This window comes from Oncorhynchus kisutch, unplaced genomic scaffold (assembly GCF_002021735.2).
Source record: "Oncorhynchus kisutch isolate 150728-3 unplaced genomic scaffold, Okis_V2 scaffold3040, whole genome shotgun sequence".
Lineage (NCBI taxonomy): Eukaryota > Metazoa > Chordata > Actinopteri > Salmoniformes > Salmonidae > Oncorhynchus > Oncorhynchus kisutch.
The window spans coordinates 241,293-264,408 of NW_022264985.1; the positions used below are offsets into that span (position 1 = coordinate 241,293).

Sequence of the window (23,116 nt, forward strand, 5' to 3'; positions counted from 1 at the left end):
TTAACATTATATTACTACTATACTATTAACATTATATTACTACTAAATTAATTAACATTATATTACTACTATTAACACTATATTACTACTATAATATTAACATTATATTACTACTATAATATTAACATTATATTACTACTATAATATTATTATATTACTACTATACTATTAACATTATATTACTACTATTAACATTATATTACTACTATAATATTACTACTATACTATTAACATTATATTACTACTATAGTATTAACACTATATTACTACTATAATATTACTACTATACTATTAACATTATATTACTACTATAATATTAACATTATATTACTACTATAATATAACTACTATAATATAACATTATATAACTACTATAATATTATTATATTACTACTATAATATTAACATTATATTACTACTATAATATAACTACTATAATATAACATTATATAACTACTATAATATTAACACTATATTACTACTATTAACATTATATTACTACTATAATATTAACATTATATTACTACTATACTATTAACACTATATTACTACTATTAACATTATATTACTACTATACTATTAACATTATATTACTAGTATAATATTAACATTATATTACTACTATAATATTACTACTATAATATAACATTATATAACTACTATAATATTATTATATCACTACTATAATATTAACATTATATTACTACTATAATATTAACATCAACCGTCGCGGGGAGAGACAACCGTGGCGGGGAGAGACAACCGTGGCGGGGAGAGACAACCGTCGCGGGGAGAGACAACCGTGGCGGGGAGAGACAACCGTGGCGAGGAGAGACAACCGTGGCGGGGAGAGACAACCGTGGCAGGGAGAGACAACCGTGGCAGGGAGAGACAACCGTGGCAGGGAGAGACAACCGTGGCAGGGAGAGACAACCGTGGCAGGGAGAGACAACCGTGGCAGGGAGAGACAACCGTGGCAGGGAGAGACAACCGTGGCAGGGAGAGACAACCGTGGCAGGGAGAGACAACCGTGGCAGGGAGAGACAACCGTGGCAGGGAGAGACAACCGTGGCAGGGAGAGACAACCGTGGCAGGGAGAGACAACCGTGGCAGGGAGAGACAACCGTGGCAGGGAGAGACAACCGTGGCAGGGAGAGACAACCGTGGCAGGGAGAGACAACCGTGGCAGGGAGAGACAACCGTGGCGAGGAGAGACAACCGTGGCGAGGAGAGACAACCGTGGCGAGGAGAGAGTGTTACCTGTATGAACGGTGGGTTGACGGGCTGTTGGAGGAGTAGCCAAACTCCATGGTGTACTGAGACCTGACGGTCGCAGGAGATGGAGGAGGGTTCAGGATCTGGAGAGGAGACAGAGAGGAGAGAAGAGAAGAGAGAAGAGAGGAGACAGAGGAGAGACGAGAGGAGAGAAGAGGGAGGAGAGGAGAGGGAGGAGAGGAGAGGAGAGAGGGAGGAGAGAAGAGGAGAAGAGGAGAGGAGAAGAGAAGAGAAGAAGAGGAGAAGAGAAGAGAGAAGGAGAAGAGAAGAGGAGAAGAGGAGAAGGAGGAGAGAAGAGGAGAAGAGAAGAGGAGAAGAGGAGAAGGAGGAGAGAAGAGGAGAAGAGAAGAGGAGAAGAGAAGAGGAGAAGAGAAGAGAAGAAGAGGAGAAGAGGAGAGAGAAGAGGAGAAGGAGAGAGAAGAGGAGAAGGAGGAGAGGAGAAGGAGGAGAGAAGAGGAGAAGAGAAGAGGAGAAGGAGGAGAGAAGAGGAGAAGGAGGAGAGAAAGGAGAAGGAGGAGAGAAGAGGAGAAGGAGGGCCATGGAGATAGAAGTTCAAAATCAAATCGTTATTCATCACATGCGCCAAATAGAACAGGTGTAAAAATTTACAGTGAGATGTTGACATATGAACCATTTCCCCACAATGCAGTTAAAATGTTACTAAATAAATAAGGAAATAGAGTCAACGTGCAGGGGTACCAGTACCGGGTCAACGAGCAGGGTACTAGTACCGGGTCAACGAGCAGGGTACCAGTACCGGGTCAACGAGCAGGGGTACCAGTACCGGGTCACGAGCAGGGGTACTAGTACCGGGTCAACGCGCAGGGGTACCAGTACCGGGTCAACGCGCAGGGGTACCAGTACCGGGTCAACGCGCAGGGGTACCAGTACCGGGTCAACGCGCAGGGGTACCAGTACCGGGTCAACGCGCAGGGGTACCAGTACCGGGTCAACGCGCAGGGGGTACCAGTACCGGGTCAACGCGCAGGGGTACCAGTACCGGGTCAACGCGCAGGGGGTACCAGTACCGGGTCAACGCGCAGGGGTACCAGTACCGGGTCAACGCGCAGGGGTACCAGTACCGGGTCAACGCGCAGGGGTACCAGTACCGGGTCAACGCGCAGGGGTACCAGTACCGGGTCAACGCGCAGGGGTACCAGTACCGGGTCAACGTGCAGATAGTTGAGGTAATATGTACATGTAGGTAGAGGTAAAATGACTAGACAATCAGGATAGATAATAAACAGTAACAGCAGTGTGTCGTGCTGAACCCGCCCCTAATGAGGTAACATAACTGAACTAGTCGTGCTGAACCCGCCCCTAATGAGGTAACATAACTGAACTAGTCGTGCTGAACCCGCCCCTAATGAGGTAACATAACTGAACTAGTCGTGCTGAACGCGCCCCTAATGAGGTAACATAACTGAACTAGTCGTGCTGAACCCGCCCCTAATGAGGTAACATAACTGAACTAGTCGTGCTGAAACCCGCCCCTAATGAGGTAACATAATTGAACTAGTCGTGCTGAACCCGCCCCTAATGAGGTAACATAACTGAACTAGTCGTGCTGAACCCGCCCCTAATGAGGTAACATAACTGAACTAGTCGTGCTGAACCCGCCCCTAATGAGGTAACATAACTGAACTAGTCGTGCTGAACCCGCCCCTAATGAGGTAACATAACTGAACTAGTCGTGCTGAACCCGCCCCTAATGAGGTAACATAACTGAACTAGTCGTGCTGAACCCGCCCTAATGAGGTAACATAACTGAACTAGTCGTGCTGAACCCGCCCCTAATGAGGTAACATAACTGAACTAGTCGTGCTGAACCCGCCCCTAATGAGGTAACATAACTGAACTAGTCGTGCTGAACCCGCCCCTAATGAGGTAACATAACTGAACTAGTCGTGCTGAACCCGCCCCTAATGAGGTAACATAACTGAACTAGTCGTGCTGAACCCGCCCCTAATGAGGTAACATAACTGAACTAGTCGTGCTGAACGCGCCCCTAATGAGGTAACATAACTGAACTAGTCGTGCTGAACCCGCCCCTAATGAGGTGACATAACTGAACTAGTCGTGCTGAACCCGCCCCTAATGAGGTAACATAACTGAACTAGTCGTGCTGAACGAGCCCCTAATGAGGTGACATAACTGAACTAGGTTGAGCCTAATCAAATGGTTAACGGTCCGGTTCGCCAGTAGTCTAGTTTCAGAACAGCCCTTATTATGGGTCATATCTTTTGAACGGTACGGGCCAGAACCTGGCCATGAAACTCAGTAGGCTAGGTGGGAGGGTTGAGGGGACCTGGCCATGAAACGCAGTAGGATAGGTGGGAGGGTTGAGGGGACCTGGATATGAAACGCAGTAGGCTAGGTGGGAGGGTTGAGGGGACCTGGCTATGAAACGCAGTAGGCTAGGTGGGAGGGTTGAGGGGACCTGGCTATGAAACGCAGTAGGCTAAGTGGGAGGGTTGAGGGGACCTGGATATGAAACGCAATAGGCTAAGTGGGAGGGTTGAGGGGACCTGGATATGAAACGCAGTAGGCTAAGTGGGAGGGTTGAGGGGACCTGGATATGAAATGCAGTAGGCTAAGTGGGAGGGTTGAGGGGACCTGGATATGAAACGCAGTAGGCTAAGTGGGAGGGTTGAGGGGACCTGGATATGAAACGCAGTAGGCTAAGTGGGAGGGTTGAGGGGACCTGGATATGAAATGCAGTAGGCTAAGTGGAGGGTTGAGGGGAACTGGCTATGAAATACAGTAGGCTAAGTGGGAGAGTTGAGTGAGACTACAAATTGAAAGACGGCCTACTTTTCTAGATTCAAGGGAGAGAAGAACATACCTGTTATTCAACTCAATGCGGCTATAGTTTCTCATTAGAACATACCTGTTATTCAACTCAATGCGGCTATAGTTTCTCATTAGAACATACCTGTTATTCAACTCAATGCGGCTATAGTTTCTCATTAGAACATACCTGTTATTCAACTCAATGCGGCTATAGTTTCTCATTAGAACATACCTGTTATTCAACTCAATGCGGCTATAGTTTCTCATTTGGTAATACAGGTTGTGTTGGTTAACCAGGAAAAGGGAACTAGATTACTGGGGGGGACTGGTTCGGTTCGGGGAAGCAGGGGAGGCGCCTGGCGATATGCATTTAGTCAGTCCATCTTTTCCTGGTCCACTCAGTCAGTTATAGTCTTGTCAAAAGTCAGAGAAAATACAAGTTTGACGGGAATTTGAGTCACTCCTCTTTTGTTGACGAAATTAACACTGGTTTAAAGTGTGTCTGTATTTTTTAATTGAACATTTATTCATCTAGGCAAGTCCGTTAAGAACAAATTATTATTTACAATGACGGCCAAACCCAGACGGCGCTGTGGGCCAATTGTGCCCCGCTCTATGGGACTCCCAATCACGGCCGGTTGTGAAACAGCCAGGATTCAAACCAGGGTCTGTAGTAACGCCTCAAGCACTGAGATGCAGTAACTTAGACCGCTGTAAGAGGTGTGGTGTGTCTGTAAGAGGTGTGTGTGTGTGTGTGTGTGTCTGTAAGAGGTGTGTGTGTGTGTGTGTGTGTCTGTAAGAGGTGTGTGTGTGTGTGTGTGTGTGTCTGTAAGAGGTGTGTGTGTGTGTGTGTGTGTCTGTAAGAGGTGTGTGTGTGTGTGTCTGTAAGAGGTGTGTGTGTGTGTGTCTGTAAGAGGTGGTGTGTGTGTGTCTGTAAGAGGTGTGTGTGTGTGTCTGTTAAGAGGTGTGTGTTGTGTCTGTAAGAGGTGTGTGTGTGTGTCTGTAAGAGGTGTGTGTGTGTGTCTGTAAGAGGTGTGTGTGTGTGTCTGTAAGAGGTGTGTGTGTGTGTCTGTAAGAGGTGTGTGTGTGTCTGTAAGAGGTGTGTGTGTGTGTCTGTAAGAGGTGTGTGTGTGTGTCCTGTACAGAGGTGTGTGTGTGTGTGTCTGTAAGAGGTGTGTGTGTGTGTCTGTAAGAGGTGTGTGTGTGTGTCTGTAAGAGGTGTGTGTGTGTGTCTGTAAGAGGTGTGTGTGTGTGTCTGTAAGAGGTGTGTGTGTGTGTCTGCTAAGAGGTGTGTGTGTGTGTCTGTAAGAGGTGTGTGTGTGTGTCTGTAAGAGGTGTGTGTGTGTGTCTGTAAGAGGTGTGTGTGTGTGTCTGTAAGAGGTGTGTGTGTGTGTCTGTAAGAGGTGTGTGTGTGTGTCTGTAAGAGGTGTGTGTGTGTGTCTGTAAGAGGTGTGTGTGTGTGTCTGTAAGAGGTGTGTGTGTGTGTCTGTAAGAGGTGTGTGTGTGTGTCTGTAAGAGGTGTGTGGTGTGTCTGAAGAGGTGTGTGTGTGTGTTGTAGAGGTGTGTGTGTGTGTCCTGTAAGAGGTGTGTGTGTCTGTAAGAGGTGTTGTGTGTCTGTAAGAGGTGTGTGTGTCTGTAAGAGGTGTGTGTGTCTGTAAGAAGTGTGTGTGTCTGTAAGAGGTGTGTGTGTCTGTAAGAGGTGTGTGTGTCTGTAAGAGGTGTGTGTGTCTGTAAGAGGTGTGTGTGTCTGTAAGAGGTGTGTGTGTCTGTAAGAGGTGTGTGTGTCTGTAAGAGGTGTGTGTCACTGTAAGAGGTGTGTGTGTGTGTGTGTGTGTGTCACTGTAAGAGGTGTGTGTGTGTCGTACCGGGGGAAGTAAGTGCCCTTGGTGGAGGAGGAGCTTGAGGAGGAGGCTCCAGTTACGTGGGCGCGGTCGTAAGGGGGGCCACTGGACCCGCCCATGATGCTCAACGAACCAATCACAGACTTCCCCCTGGACATACCTGAAGACAACACAAAGTAGCAGGAGTCAACAAGACAAGTAGCAGGAGTCAACAAGACAAGTAGCAGGAGTCAACAAGACAAAGTAGCAGGAGTCAACAAGACAAAGTAGCAGGAGTCAACAAGACAAAGTAGCAGGAGTCAACAAGACAAAGTAGCAGGAGTCAACAAGACAAAGTAGCAGGAGTCAACAAGACAAAGTAGCATAATAACAAAGACAATCAAGTATTTCTCACAAACAGTAAACAGGTTCGGACTGGGGGTCATGAGGTTCGAACTGGGGGTCATGAGGTTCGGACTGGGGGGTCATGAGGTTCGGACTGGGGGTCATGAGGTTCGGACTGGGGGTCATGAGGTTCGGACTGGGGTGTCTCATCAAATTGTATTGGTCACATGCAGATTGTAGCTATAGATGGTGATATCTCTCTAGGAGCTGATCCATCGGTCTGTGTTGTGTGGTGTGGCGAGCGGTCCTACCTGGCAGAGACCCGGACAGAGAGGCAGGGTGAGGTACATAACCCAGAGAAACAGAAGGGCCGTGGACCACCAAGTCATTGGTTACAGTCTCCCTGTCATCCTTCATCTGGGGACAGAGCACGCGCTGGCACACCAAGTAGATGGCGCCCACCACAAACAGCGCCATGACAACCCCCACAATGGAGCCGATGGTGTTGGTGGGCTGGGAGGACGGCTCTTCAGTCGGGTCTGGGGGGGGCAGAGGAGGAGCTTACTAGAAAGACATTATTCCATGTTTAGTTGAGAGATCCAGCAGGTGAAATTCTACCTTTTAGCCAGGTAGTTGGAACACATTCTTCACCCCATCATCTAGACACACTATAGATAAACTGGTCTAGGATAAGATCTGCCATGAGGACACACGATAGATAAACTGGTCTAGGATCAGATCTGTCATGAGGACACACTATAGATAAACTGGTCTAGGATCAGATCCATCATGTAGACACACTATAGATAAACTGGTCTAGGATCAGATCCATCATGTAGACACACTATAGATAAACTGGTCTAGGATCAGATCTGTCATGAGGACACACTTAGATAAACTGGTCTAGGATCAGATCTGTCATGAGGACACACTTAGATAAACTGGTCTAGGATCAGATCTGTCATGAGGACACACTATAGATAAACTGGTCTAGGATCAGATCCATCATGTAGACACACTATAGATAAACTGGTCTAGGATCAGATCCATCATGTAGACACACTATAGATAAACTGGTCTAGGATCAGATCCATCATGTAGACACACTATAGATAAACTGGTCTAGGATCAGATCCATCATGTAGACACACTATAGATAAACTGGTCTAGGATCAGATCTGTCATGAGGACACACTTAGATAAACTGGTCTAGGATCAGATCTGTCATGAGGACACACTTAGATAAACTGGTCTAGGATCAGATCTGTCATGAGGACACACTATAGATAAACTGGTCTAGGATCAGATCCATCATGTAGACACACTATAGATAAACTGGTCTAGGATCAGATCCATCATGTAGACACACTATAGATAAACTGGTCTAGGATCAGATCTGTCATGAGGACACACTATAGAAAACACTTCCTCGTGAGATAAACTGTCCCAGGATCAGATGTATAATAGACTTACAGCAGCCCATCTCGTCCGAGTTGTCAGAGCAGTCTGTAGAGTGGTCACACTTCTGATGTTTCCCCACACACTGACCGCTAGAACAGCTGAAGTGGTCCGGAGAGCAGCGCACTGGAGAGGGTTAAACCACAGTAAATTAAACCAGGTTTAAACCAGGTTAAACCAGGTTCAGCAGTAATCTACATTGGACTGGAGAGGGTTAAACCACAGTAAATTAAACCAGGTTTAAACCAGGTTCAGCAGTAATCTACATTAGACTGGAGAGGGTTAAACCACAGTAAATTAAACCAGGTTTAAACCAGGTTAAACTAGGTTCAGCAGTAATCTACATTGGACTGGAGAGGGTTAAACCACGGTAAATTAAACCAGGTTTAAACCAGGTTAAACTAGGTTCAGCAGTAATCTACATTGGACTGGAGAGGGTTAAACCACAGTAAATTAAACCAGGTTAAACCAGGTTCAGCAGTAATCTACATTAGACTGGAGAGGGTTAAACCACAGTAAATTAAACCAGGTTTAAACCAGGTTCAGCAGTAATCTACATTAGACTGGAGAGGGTTAAACCACAGTAAATTAAACCAGGTTTAAACCAGGTTAGACCAGGTTCAGCAGTAATCTACATTAGACTGGAGAGGGTTAAACCACGTTAACAAGAAATTAAACCAGGTTAAACAGTAATCTACATTAGACTGGAGAGGGTTAAACTACGGTAAATTAAACCAGGTTTAAACCAGGTTAAACCCGGTTCAATAACACACACGTGTGTGAGATGTGTCTCTCCCTCTCTCTGTGTGTGTGTGAGATGTGTCTCTCCCTCTCTGTGTGTGTGTGAGATGTGTCTCTCCCTCTCTGTGTGTGTGTGTGTGTGAGATGTGTCTCTCCCTCTCTCTGTGTGTGTGTGTGTGAGATGTGTCTCTCCCTCTCTGTGTGTGTGTGTGTGTGAGATGTGTCTCTCCCTCTCTCTGTGTGTGTGTGTGAGATGTGTCTCTCCCTCTCTCTGTGTGTGTGTGTGAGATGTGTCTCTCCCTCTCTCTGTGTGTGTGTGTGAGATGTGTCTCTCCCTCTCTCTGTGTGTGTGTGTGAGATGTGTCTCTCCCTCTCTCTGTGTGTGTGTGAGATGTGTCTCTCCCTCTCTCTGTGTGTGTGTGAGATGTGTCTCTCCCTCTCTCTGTGTGTGTGTGAGATGTGTCTCTCCCTCTCTCTGTGTGTGTGTGAGATGTGTCTCTCCCTCTCTCTGTGTGTGTGAGATGTGTCTCTCCCTCTCTCTGTGTGTGTGTGAGATGTGTCTCTCCCTCTCTCTGTGTGTGTGTGAGATGTGTCTCTCCCTCTCTCTGTGTGTGTGTGAGATGTGTCTCTCCCTCTCTCTGTGTGTGTGAGATGTGTCTCTCCCTCTCTCTGTGTGTGTGAGATGTGTCTCTCCCTCTCTCTGTGTGTGTGAGATGTGTCTCCTCTCTGTGTGTGAGATGTGTCTCTCTCTCTCTCTGTGTGTGTGAGATGTGTCTCTCCCTCCCTCTCTGTGTGTGAGATGTGTCTCCCTCTCTGTGTGTGTGTGAGATGTGTCTCCCTCTCTCTCTGTGTGTGTGAGATGTCTCTCCCTCTCTGTTCCTGTCTTACCTTCACATTTGTTCTCGTCTGAGCGATCCTGACAGTTGACCTCTCCGTTGCAGCGGAGGCTGAGGTCAACACACTGTCTGGAGTCACACTGAAACTCTGAATCTGAACAGACAGGACAGTCTCCCTCGTCGCTGCTGTCATCACACTCTGGGTAGCCGTCACACCGCCACGCGTGGGGAATACAGTCCACCTCCCCGGATACACAGGAGAACTGTTCTGGAGAACAGGTGGGGGGTTCTGGGGGAGGAGAGACAGGTTACAACTGTTCTGGAGGAGGAGAGACAGGTTACAACTGATCTGGAGGAGGAGAGACAGGTTACAACTGTTCTGGGGGAGGAGAGACAGGTTACAACTGATCTGGAGGAGGAGAGACAGGTTACAACTGTTCTGGAGGAGGAGAGACAGGTTACAACTGTTCTGGGGGAGGAGAGACAGGTTACAACTGTTCTGGGAGAGGAGAGACAGGTTACAACTGTTCTGGGAGAGGAGAGGAGAGGAGAGACAGGTTACAACTGTTCTGGGAGAGGAGAGGAGAGACAGGTTACAACTGTTCTGGGAGAGGAGAGGAGAGACAGGTTACAACTGTTCTGGGGGAGGAGAGGAGAGACAGGTTACAACTGTTCTGGGGGAGGAGAGGAGAGACAGGTTACAACTGTTCTGGGGGAGGAGAGACAGGTTACAACTGTTCTGGGGGAGGAGAGACAGGTTACAACTGTTCTGGGGGAGGAGAGACAGGTTACAACTGTTCTGGGGGAGGAGAGGAGAGACAGGTTACAACTGTTCTGGGGGAGGAGAGGAGAGACAGGTTACAACTGTTCTGGGGGAGGAGAGGAGAGACAGGTTAGAACTGTTCTGGGGGAGGAGAGACAGGTTACAACTGTTCTGGGGGAGGAGAGACAGGTTACAACTGTTCTGGGGGAGGAGAGACAGTCTAATGTGAACACAGTTGTAACCTAACACACAATGCTCTACGTGTTACGGTAGGGATATCATTTCATGTCAGTCATAGTTCACTATCAAGTGTAAAGCTGTGACAAGCAGCACAGGGTCAGAGGTCAGGGGTTCTACCTCCACAGGAGAGTTCATTCTGCAGCAGGACCAGATGAACAGGACAGGAGCAGCGTGTGGTTCCGTCTCCCTTGACGATACAGATGTGAGAACAGCCTCCGTTGTCCCAGGTACAAGGGTGCTTACCTGAAGGAGAGGAGTGAGGTCAGAGTTCAGGAACAACATGGAGAAAGTTGATCTCTGAGACCAGTTGTGTCAACAGTCCTATACTAGTACTGGGCCCGTTTCCACAAACCAGTACATCGTTCGAACGTTAGGATCACCGTTAAATCTCAACTGTATTATTGTTGCACTTCACAACGCTTGTGGTCTAACGCCTGCCTCGGTCAGACCACTCGCAGGTCTAACCTAACGCCTGCCTCGGTCAGACCACTCGCAGGTCTAACCTAACGCCTGCCTCGGTCAGACCACTCGCAGGTCTAATATAACGCCTGCCTCGGTCAGACCACTCGCAGGTCTAACGCCTGCCTCGGTCAGACCACTCGCAGGTCTAACGCCTGCCTCGGTCAGACCACTCGCAGGTCTAACACCTGCCTCGGTCAGACCACTCGCAGGTCTAACACCTGCCTCGGTCAGACCACTCGCAGGTCTAACACCTGCCTCGGTCAGACCACTCGCAGGTCTAACACCTGCCTCGGTCAGACCACTCGTAGAACAGCTAAGAGCATTGTTAGATGCTTTCCCACTCCTGCATCACTTTAAACACAGAAGATCTCTGCTGAACATAGAACCACACGGTTTATCTGTCTCTCTGTAACCGCAGATAACTTCAGAACAAACAAAGTTGACAAGGTTTTTGCCATTAATTCAAACAAGCGAAGTATAAAAAGATGCTTCAAATTCAAACCAAGATGACTGTATAAAACTAAAAACAGTAGGCTATAGGCCTAAATGAATATTTAAATCATATTTAAATTAATGTCATGTTCAATTCAGTTCTATTTTTCTACTTGTCGGCTGCTGTCTGTGATTGGTCAATATATTTCATGATGTGTAGCCTAACGTGATGAATGATATGCCAAATCAGTGATTTAATGCATTAGAGGGTAAGAATTAGAATAATCCGCCTCAATGTGTGGAGCCATAGATGGTAATATCTCTGATCCATCAGTATTGTAGCCATAGATGGTAATATCTCTGATCCATCAGTATTGTAGCCATAGATGATAATATCTCTGATCCATCATCAGTATTGTAGCCATAGATGATAATATCTCTGATCCATCATCAGTATTGTAGCCATAGATGGTAATATATCTGATCCATCATCAATATTGTAGCCATAGATGGTAATATCTCTGATCCATCATCAGTATTGTAGCCATAGATGGTAATATCTCTGATCCATCATCGGTATTGTAGCCATAGATGGTAATATCTCTGATCCATCATCAGTATTGAAGCCATAGATGGTAATATCTCTGATCCATCATCAGTATTGTAGCCATAGATGGTAATATCTCTGATCCATCAGTATTGTAGCCATAGATGGTAATATCTCTGATCCATCAGTATTGTAGCCATAGATGGTAATATCTCTGATCCATCAGTATTGAAGCCATAGATGGTAATATCTCTGATCCATCAGTATTGAAGCCATAGATGGTAATATCTCTGATCCATCAGTATTGAAGCCATAGATGGTAATATCTCTGATCCATCAGTATTGAAGCCATAGATGGTAATATCTCTGATCCATCAGTATTGTAGCCATAGATGGTAATATCTCTAGGAGCTGATCCATCATCAGCATTGTGGAATAATGATAATGTTAAGTAAAGATTTTAATGGAGAAAGCTGATCTGAGAGCGACACTCCCTTTCGTTTGACCCCGACAGTATTGACATTTCCTCCAACGACAGCACTTTCGGCGTGGCGTTTTGGGAAACGAAAGTTACATCGTCGGGCGTTGTAAAGAAAGAGGACATTTGGTCATTTTGCAAACGCTCTGATCCAAAACGACGTACAGTAATGAGTGCATATATTTTCATACTTTTTAATGGTACTGATTCCCCTGGTGGGAACGGAGCTCCAAACCTACGGCTTCGCCAGCGCCATGCTATACCAACAGACACGTGATGCATCGTTAAAACACTCCTTAGTTTCATGGCCACGGGGAAACCAGGACTTCTATGAGCAGGTCTTAATGGACCACAGAATGACAGTGGAACAATACCCTTCTAGATCACCTCATTTATATTTGGACAATTCAAACAAGGTTATTATTCTAGGTCAAGGTACTGTACTCATGTCTAGCTGCTGAGTAGAGGGGTCAGGGGTTAGAGGTCAGAATACTATCTGTACTCTCATGTCTAGCTGCTGAGTAGAGGGGTCAGAGGTCAGAATACTTACTGTACTCTCATGTCTAGCTGCTGAGTAGAGGGGTCAGAGGTCAGAATACTATCTGTACTCTCATGTCTAGCTGCTGACTAGAGGGGTCAGAGGTCAGAATACTTACTGTACTCTCATGTCTAGCTGCTGAGTAGAGGGGTCAGAGGTCAGAATACTTACTGTACTCTCATGTCTAGCTGCTGAGTAGAGGGGTCAGAGGTCAGAATACTTACTGTACTCTCATGTCTAGCTGCTGAGTAGAGGGGTCAGGGGTCAGAATACTATCTGTACTCTCATGTCTAGCTGCTGAGTAGAGGGGTCATAGGTCAGAATACTTACTGTACTCTCATGTCTAGCTGCTGAGTAGAGGGGTCAGAGGTCAGAATACTTACTGTACTCTCATGTCTAGCTGCTGAGTAGAGGGGTCAGAGGTCAGAATACTTACTGTACTCTCATGTCTAGCTGCTGAGTAGAGAGGTCAGAATACCATCTGTACTCTCATGTCTAGCTGCTGAGTAGAGGGGTCAGAGGTCAGAATACTTACTGTACTCTCATGTCTAGCTGCTGAGTAGAGGGGTCAGGGGTCAGAATACTATCTGTACTCTCATGTCTAGCTGCTGAGTAGAGGGGTCAGAGGTCAGAATACTTACTGTACTCTCATGTCTAGCTGCTGAGTAGAGGGGTCAGAGGTCAGAATACTATCTGTACTCTCATGTCTAGCTGCTGAGTAGAGGGGTCAGAGGTCAGAATACTTACTGTACTCGCTCATGTCGAGGTCGTAGACAGCGTGAATGTCGCTGAGAGAGGCAATGCGAGCCTGGATCTTGGTCCTTCCCTCCCTGGTCGTCTTGTGGATGCGTTCGATCATCTGCTGCTGGCGGTCGATCCAGTACAGGTGGTTACCAAACACCGTCAGACCAACCGGCTGGAGGATGTTGGAGTCCTCAATCACAATCCGATTGGCTCCTGGTGGAGGGGGAAGAGGCAAAGCAATGAAGAAGGTAAAAGAGTCAGGAAGTGAAGGAACGGAGCAGTGATTGGCTATGACCTCGGCCAGGCAGATCAGTGATTGGCTATGACCTCGGCCAGGCAGATCAGTGATTGGCTGACATGAGGTTGGTAGGCACCTGATAGGTCACTGCTCTCGATGCGTCGGAGGTCTGAGTCGACCCAGAACAGCTTGCCGACCTCATTGTCTATGGCCAGGGCAACGGGCTTCCCCAGGCCACTGAAGAACAACACCTCTCTCTCTGTCCCGTCGAGCGCTGCTCGTTCTATCTTAGGACTGCGTTCCTGCAGGTTGGTAAAGTACATGTACCTGGAGAGAGAGGGAGACTATATTAACAGACATGACGGTTGTGTACATCTGGAGAGGCACATAACAGTATTTGTCTTATGGTGCACCTACCACACATTTTCCCAGGAACATTCCTACCCCACATTTCCCCAGGAACGGTCCTACCCCACATTTCCCCAGGAACGGTCCTACCCCACATTTCCCCAGGAACGGTCCTACCCCACATTTCCCCAGGAACGGTCCTACCCCACATTTTCCCAGGAACGGTCCTACCCCACATTTTCCCCAGGAACGGTCCTACCCCACATTTTCCCAGGAACGGTCCTACCCCACATTTTCCCCAGGAACGGTCCTACCCCACATTTTCCCCAGGAACGGTCCTACCCCACATTTTCCCAGGAACGGTCCTACCCCACATTTTCCCAGGAACGGTCCTACCCCACATTTTCCCAGGAACGGTCCTACCCCACATTTTCCCAGGAACGGTCCTACCCCACATTTTCCCAGGAACGGTCCTACCCCACATTTTCCCAGGAAGAGTCCTACCCCACATTTTCCCAGGAAGAGTCCTACCCCACATTTTCCCAGGAAGAGTCCTACCCCACATTTTCCCAGGAAGAGTCCTACCCCACATTTTCCAGGATGTCGTTATCAACACGAGGTGAAGGGTACAGTAAATGTAAAATGGCCATCAAATCAACAGTGTGATGTTTGGATTCAGTCTCGTGAACTGTTGTGTCCTTGTCTTTTGTCTAATCATTTGTGCCATATTCTCCAAACTGTTCCGTTTCCTTTCTACCAAACGGTTATTATACTTTTCACATTTCTTCTGGATGAATGATTTCGCCCCGTCGTACAGGCCAAGTAAAACACGACGAGGCAACAAGGGCACCCTCTGGGACAGGAGTCTGTCTGTGACCCCACAAAACAGAGCGTTTCTTCAACTACTAACCCTCGCTCTGGGTTGACCACGATGGCTCTGGGTCTGTCGTGTTCTCCTCTCAGCACCACTCCCACCCGGCTGCCGTCTGTCCTCGTCACGTTAATGACATTAGTGACCTCGCTGGTCCAGTAGATGAAGCGGCTGTAGATGTCGATGCTCAGGTCAAACGGCTGGAGGCCCAGGTTAGGACCGCCCACTTGGCTCCACACCACCGTCATACTCTGATAGGAGGAACAGGCCGTCAGTCAAATCATACTCTGATAGGAGGAACAGGCCGTCAGTCAAATCATACTCTGATAGGATAGGAGGAACAGGCCGTCAGTCAAATCATACTCTGATAGGATAGGAGGAACAGGCCGTCAGTCAAATCATACTCTGATAGGATAGGAGGAACAGGCCGTCAGTCAAATCATACTCTGATAGGATAGGAGGAACAGGCCGTCAGTCAAATCATACTCTGATAGGATAGGAGGAACAGGCCGTCAGTCAAATCATACTCTGATAGGAGGAACAGGTCGTCAGTCAAATCATACTCTGATAGGATAGGAGGAACAAGCAGTCAGTCAAATGGTGTTGACCTGATAAACCCGTAACACACTGATCTACGCCCCGATGTGGTTTATGGAGGCAGGGTCTGGATCAGTGGACCTACCATGTTCCCGTTCTCCTGCGCTCTGCGGATTGCGTTCTGTTTGGAGTCGATCCAGTACAGTTGTTTATCCAGGGGGTCGTAGTCTATAGCCCTGACATTCCTCAGACTGTGGATGGGAAGGATGATGTCAGGAGACTGATGCTCATCCATCACCATCCGGTTAATGGCTGACTTCTGACTGAACAAGAGGAACGACGTAGGGGCTGGAGGAGGAGAGGGGGAAGAGACCATTACAACAATTACTTTGGATGAGAAATGAATGGAGAGAGAGAAAAACAAAGAGAGAGGAGAGATATGAAGAGGGAAAGAGAGACCGAGAGAGGAGAGATATGAAGAGGGAAAGAGACAGACAGAGAGAGACAGAGAGAGAATCAAGCATGTGATGTCTGAATAATGATCACAGTGGGTGGCCCAGTGGGTTCTCTATCCCCTGGTCAGCATAGCTGTGGGGCCATCTCTCCCCTGGTCAGCATAGCTGTGGGGGCATCTACAGTATATGACCAGCAGTATGTCAACACCCCTTCAAATGAGTGGATTCGGCTGTTTCAGCCAAAGCCTTGCTGACAGGTGTATAAAATTGAGCACACAGCCATGCAATCTCCATAGACAAACATTGTCAGTAGAATGACCCCTACTGAAGAGCTCAGTGATTTTCATAGGATGTCACCTTTCCAACAAGTCAGTTTGTCAAATTTCTGCTCTGCTAGAGCTGCCCCGGTCAACTGTAAGTGCTGTTATTGTGAAGTGGAAAACGTCTAGGAGCAACAACGGCTCAGCCGGGAAGTGGTAGACCACACAAGCTCACAGAAACCGCTGAGTGCAGCAAGGAAAAACACTCTGTCCTCGGTTGCAACGCTCACCACCGAGTTCCAAACTGCCCCTGTTACAACGCTCACTACCAGGTTCCAAACTGCCCCTGTTACAACGCTCACTACCGAGTTCCAAACTGCCCCTGTTACAACGCTCACTACCGAGTTCCAAACTGCCCCTGTTACAACGCTCACTACCAGGTTCCAAACTGCCTCTGTTACAACGCTCACTACCGAGTTCCAAACTGCCACCGGTTACAACGCTCACTACCGAGTTCCAAACTGCCCCTGTTACAACGCTCACCACCGAGTTCCAAACTGCCCCTGTTACAACGCTCACTACCAGGTTCCAAACTGCCTCTGTTAAAACGCTCACTACCAGGTTCCAAACTGCCCCTGTTACAACGCTCACTACAGAGTTCCAAACTGCCCCGGTTGCAACGCTCACTACAGAGTTCCAAACTGCCCCGGTTGCAACGCTCACTACCGAGTTCCAAACTGCCCCTGTTACAACGCTCACTACAGAGTTCCAAACTGCCCCTGTTACAACGCTCACTACAGAGTTCCAAACTGCCCCTGTTACAACGCTCACTACAGAGTTCCAAACTGCCCCTGTTACAACGCTCACTACCGAGTTCCAAACGGCCCCTGTTACAACGCTCACTACCGAGTTCCAAACTGCCCCTGTTACAACGCTCACTACCGAGTTCCAAACTGCCCCTGTTACAACGCTCACTACCGAGTTCCAAACTGCCCCTGTTACAACGCTCACTACCGAGTTCCAAACTGCCCCTGTTACAACGCTCACTACAGAGTTCCAAACTGCCCCTGTTACAACGCTCACTACCAGGTTCCAAACTGCCCGTTACAACGCTCACTACCGAGTTCCAAACTGCCCCTGTTACAACGCTCACTACAGAGTTCCAAACTGCCCCTGTTACAACGCTCACTACCGAGTTCCAAACTGCCCCTGTTACAACGCTCACTACCGAGTTCCAAACTGCCCCTGTTACAACGCTCACTACAGAGTTCCAAACTGCCCCTGTTACAACGCTCACTACCGAGTTCCAAACTGCCCCTGTTACAACGCTCACTACCGAGTTCCAAACTGCCCCTGTTGCAACGCTCACTACAGAGTTCCAAACTGCCCCTGTTGCAACGCTCACTACCAGGTTCCAAACTGCCCCTGTTGCAACGCTCACTACAGAGTTCCAAACTGCCCCTGTTACAACGCTCACTACCGAGTTCCAAACTGCCCCTGTTACAACGCTCACTACCGAGTTCCAAACTGCCCCTGTTACAACGCTCACTACCGAGTTCCAAACTGCCCCTGTTTGCAACGCTCACTACAGAGTTCCAAACTGCCCCTGTTGCAACGCTCACTACCAGGTTCCAAACTGCCCCTGTTACAACGCTCACTACAGAGTTCCAAACTGCCCCTGTTACAACGCTCACTACAGAGTTCCAAACTGCCCCTGTTACAACGCTCACCACCGAGTTCCAAACTGCCCCTGTTACAACGCTCACTACAGAGTTCCAAACTGCCCCTGTTACAACGCTCACTACCAGGTTCCAAACTGCCCCTGTTACAACGCTCACTACCAGGTTCCAAACTGCCTCGGTTGCAACGCTCACTACAGAGTTCCAAACTGCCCCTGTTGCAACGCTCACTACAGAGTTCCAAACTGCCCCTGTTACAACGCTCACTACAGAGTTCCAAACTGCCCGTTACAACGCTCACTACCGAGTTCCAAACTGCCCGTTACAACGCTCACTACCGAGTTCCAAACTGCCCGTTGCAACGCTCACTACAGAGTTCCAAACTGCCCCTGTTACAACGCTCACTACCGAGTTCCAAACTGCCCCTGTTGCAACGCTCACTACAGAGTTCCAAACTGCCCCTGTTGCAACACTCACTACCAGGTTCCAAACTGCCCCTGTTACAACGCTCACTACCGAGTTCCAAACTGCCCCTGTTACAACGCTCACTACCGAGTTCCAAACTGCCCCTGTTACAACGCTCACTACCGAGTTCCAAACTGCTTCTGGAAGCAACATCAGCACAAAAACTGTTAGTCGGGAGCTTCATGAAATGGGTTTCCATGGCCAAGCAGCCCCACACAAGCCTCAGATCAACATGGACAATGCCAAGCGTCGGCTGGAGGGGTGTACAGCTCTGGGGCAGTGGAAACACTTTGTCCGGAGTGATGAATCACGCTTCACCATCTGACAGTCTGACGGACAAATCTGGGTTAGGAGGATGCCAGGGGAACACTACCTGCCCCAATTCATAGTGCCAACTGTAAAGTTTGGTGGAGGAGGATTAATGGCCTGTGGCTGTTTTTCTTGGCTATGCTGTGGGAGCTACAGCCCAGTTACAGACCTAGTACCGTGTGTGTGTGTGTGTCTCTCACCACTGCAGGTCTTGTTGTCATTGTTGAGGGAGAAGTGGGCGGGGCATCCACAGACAAAGCTGCTGATTGGTACAGCCAGACAGAGGTGTGAGCATTGCCCATTGGTGGAGGCGCAGGCGTTCCAGCCCCCCTGGCGTGACGAGTGGAAGACCAAGATGTCCATCACGTAGTCTAGGTGACCCTGGATGACCGTACGGTTCTGGCCCGATGTCTTATTGGCCCGTTCGATGCTGCGCTGAGACCAGTCCGTCCAATAGATGTAGTCCTGGTACTGGGTCAGACCAAAGGGGTGGGGGAGGTCGTCGGCTATAACCTCACGCTCCAGACCTGCGGGAGCAGAGGAGAAACAGTTAGACCTGGAGGAGACAGGAGGAGGAGGAGAGGAGAGCGAACAGTTAGACCTGGGGGAGGAGGAGGAGGAGGAGAGGAGAGAGGGAGAACAGTTAGACCTGGGGGAGGAGGAGGAGGTGGAGAGGAGAGAGGGAGAACAGTTAGACCTGGGGGAGGAGGAGGAGGTGGAGAGGAGAGAGGGAGAACAGTTAGACCTGGGGGAGGAGGAGGAGGTGGAGAGGAGAGAGGGAGAACAGTTAGACCTGGGGGAGGAGGAGGAGGTGGAGAGGAGAGAGGGAGAACAGTTAGACCTGGGGGAGGAGGAGGAGGTGGAGAGGAGAGAGGGAGAACAGTTAGACCTGGGGGAGGAGGAGGAGGTGGAGAGGAGAGAGAGGGAACAGTTGGAGGTGGAGAGGAGAGAGAGGGAACAGTTGGACCTGGGAGAGGAGGAGAGGGAACAGTTGGACCTGGAGGAGACAGGAGGGAACAGTTGGACCTGGAGGAGACAGGAGGGAACAGTTGGACCTGGAGGAGACAGGAGGGAACAGTTGGACCTGGAGGAGACAGGAGGGAACAGTTGGACCTGGAGGAGACAGGAGGGAACAGTTGACCTGGAGGAGGACAGGGAGGGAACAGTTGGACCTGGAGGAGACAGGAGGGAACAGTTGGACCTGGAGGAGACAGGAGGGAACAGTTGGACCTGGAGGAGACAGGAGGGAACAGTTGGACCTGGAGGAGACAGGAGGGAACAGTTGGACCTGGAGGAGACAGGAGGGAACAGTTGGACCTGGAGGAGACAGGAGGGAACAGTTGGACCTGGAGGAGACAGGAGGGAACAGTTGGACCTGGAGGAGACAGGAGGGAACAGTTGGACCTGGAGGAGACAGGAGGGAACAGTTGGACCTGGAGGAGACAGGAGGGAACAGTTGGACCTGGAGGAGACAGGAGGGAACAGTTGGACCTGGAGGAGACAGGAGGGAACAGTTGGACCTGGAGGAGACAGGAGGGAACAGTTGGACCTGGAGGAGACAGGGAACAGGTTGACGGAGGAGACAGGAGGAACAGTTGGACCTGGAGGAGACAGGAGGGAACAGTTGGACCTGGAGGAGACAGGATGGAACAGTTGGACCTGGAGGAGACAGGAGGGAACAGTTGGACCTGGAGGAGACAGGAGGGAACAGTTGGACCTGGAGGAGACAGGACGGGAACAGTTGGACCTGGAGGAGACAGGAGGGAACAGTTGGACCTGGAGGAGACAGGAGGGAACAGTTGGACCTGGAGGAGACAGGAGGGAACAGTTGGACCTGGAGGAGACAGGAGGGAACAGTTGGACCTGGAGGAGACAGGAGGGAACAGTTGGACCTGGAGGAGACAGGAGGGAACAGATGGACCTGGAGGAGACAGGAGGGAACAGTTGGACCTGGAGGAGACAGGAGGGAACAGTTGGACCTGGAGGAGACAGAGGGAACAGTTGGACCTGGAGGAGACAGGAGGGAACAGTTGGACCTGGAGGAGACAGGAGGGAACAGTTGGACCTGGAGGAGACAGGAGGGAACAGTTGGACCTGAGGAGACAGGAGGGAAACAGTTGGACCTGGAGGAGACAGGAGGAACAGTTGGACCTGGAGGAGACAGGAGGGAACAGTTGGACCTGGAGGAGACAGGAGGGAACAGTTGGACCTGGAGGAGACAGGAGAGGGAACAGTTGGACCTGGAGGAGACAGGAGAGGGAACAGTTGGACCTGGAGGAGACAGGAGAGGGAACAGTTGGACCTGGAGGAGACAGGAGAGGGAACAGTTGGACCTGGAGGAGACAGGAGAGGGAACAGTTGGACCTGGAGGAGACAGGAGAGGGAACAGTTGGACCTGGAGGAGACAGGAGAGGGAACAGTTGGACCTGGAGGAGACAGGAGAAGGAGAGGAGTTAGACCTGGGGGAGGAGAGGAGAGGGAACAGTTAGACCTGGGGGAGGAGAGGAGAGGGAACAGTTAGACCTGGGGGAGGAGAGGAGAGGGAACAGTTGGACCTGGAGGAGACAGGAGAAGGAGGAGTGTGTGTGTGTGTGTGTGGTAACTCACCCAGCATGTTGGAGGACTCTATGAGTGTCGTGTCCAGGTCAGTCCAGTACAGTCGCCTCTCGGCATAGTCGATGGTCAGCCCGTTGGCTCGGCCCACATTGGGCACCAGAGTGATCCGACCCGTCCCGTCCATCGCTGAGCGGTCAATCTTGGGCTTTCCACCCCACTCTGTCCAGTACATAAACCTAGAAAAAGACATTACTGTCAGATACATTAGAACAGAGAGCTAAAACCCAGATTAGACTGAATCTCAGACAGAACACCGTTATCCAGTCAGAGAGCTAAAACCCAGATTAGACTGAATTTCAGACAGAACACCGTTATCCAATCAGAGAGCTAAAACCCAGATTAGACTGAATCTCAGACAGAACACAGTTATCCAGTCAGAGAGCTAAAACCCAGATTAGACTGAATCTCAGACAGAACACAGTTATCCAGTCAGAGAGCTAAAACCCAGATTAGACTGAATCTCAGACAGAACACCGTTATCCAATCAGAGAGCTAAAACCCAGATTAGACTGAATCTCAGACAGAACACCGTTATCCAGTCAGAGAGCTAAAACCCAGATTAGACTGAATCTCAGACAGAACACAGTTATCCAGTCAGAGAGCTAAAACCCAGATTAGACTGAATCTCAGACAGAACACCGTTATCCAATCAGAGAGCTAAAACCCAGATTAGACTGAATCTCAGACAGAACACAGTTATCCAGTCAGAGGGCTCTACTGCCCCGGTTGGAAGCCTCGATCGAGTGGGCATCCTATGCCAACTTGGTCTCCCTTGGCATAGGATTCTTCCCGTTAATCTTTAGCGCGTTACCTAGCAACTATATAGGTCGCATTTTCTTTACTTAATCTGACCACGTTGTAGAGTGAACTTCCATCAAGAAATGTGTAATTCATTTGAACGTTTTGCAGAGGAGGTCTTAGTCACACAATGTGCCATCCAGCTAAGGAGCTTGGAGCAGCACCTTTCATTATGTACACAGAAACGTGTCCATCACTAGCTAGCTGTTAGACTGAACCAGTCATTACACTAGCTAGCTGTTAGCCTGACCCAGTCATTACACTAGCTAGCTGTTAGCCTGAACCAGTCATTACACTAGCTAGCTGTTAGCCTGAACCAGTCATTACACTAGCTAGCTGTTAGCCTGAACCAGTCATTACATTAGCTAGCTGTTAGCCTGAACCAGTCATTACATTAGCTAGCTAGCTAGCTGTTAGCCTGAACCAGTCATTACATTAGCTAGCTAGCTAGCTGTTAGCCTGAACCAGTCATTACATTAGCTAGCTAGCTGTTAGCCTGAACCAGTCATTACATTAGCTAGCTAGCTGTTAGCCTGAACCAGTCATTACATTGGCTTGCTAGCTAGCTAGCTGTTAGCCTGAACCAGTCATTACATTAGCTAGCTAGCTAGCTGTTAGCCTGAACCAGTCATTACATTAGCTAGCTAGCTAGCTGTTAGCCTGAACCAGTCATTACATTAGCTAGCTAGCTAGCTGTTAGCCTGAACCAGTCATTACATTGGCTTGCTAGCTAGCTGTTAGCCTGAACCAGTCATTACATTAGCTAGCTGTTAGCCTGAACCAGTCATTACACTAGCTAGCTGTTAGCCTGAACCAGTCATTACATTAGCTAGCTGTTAGCCTGAACCAGTCATTACATTAGCTAGCTAGCTAGCTAGCTAGCTGTCAGCCTACCCCTCAGCAGGGTGAGTCAAATCAAAATCGAATTTAATTTGTCACATACACATGGTTAGCAGATGTTAATGCGAGTGTAGCGAAATGCTTGTGCTTCTAGTTCCGACAATGCAGTCAGTACCTACCCCTCAGCAGGGTGAGTCAGTACCTACCCCTCAGCAGGGTGAGTCAGTA

General features: G+C 48.8%; 1 protein-coding gene across 1 annotated transcript in view; it reads right to left on the reverse strand.

Annotated features, from left to right (window-relative positions):
• The window catches only part of LOC109886113 (low-density lipoprotein receptor-related protein 6-like), a 79,237-nt gene that overhangs the window by 4,524 nt on the left and 51,597 nt on the right, over positions 1-23,116 (reverse strand). The window contains 12 exon segments of the mRNA XM_031820090.1: positions 1,261-1,362; positions 5,937-6,069; positions 6,545-6,772; positions 7,707-7,817; positions 9,321-9,557; positions 10,389-10,514; positions 13,476-13,685; positions 13,847-14,037; positions 14,969-15,180; positions 15,612-15,814; positions 18,835-19,161; positions 21,242-21,426. Of these exon segments, the coding sequence (XP_031675950.1) occupies positions 1,261-1,362; positions 5,937-6,069; positions 6,545-6,772; positions 7,707-7,817; positions 9,321-9,557; positions 10,389-10,514; positions 13,476-13,685; positions 13,847-14,037; positions 14,969-15,180; positions 15,612-15,814; positions 18,835-19,161; positions 21,242-21,426 (2,265 nt within the window).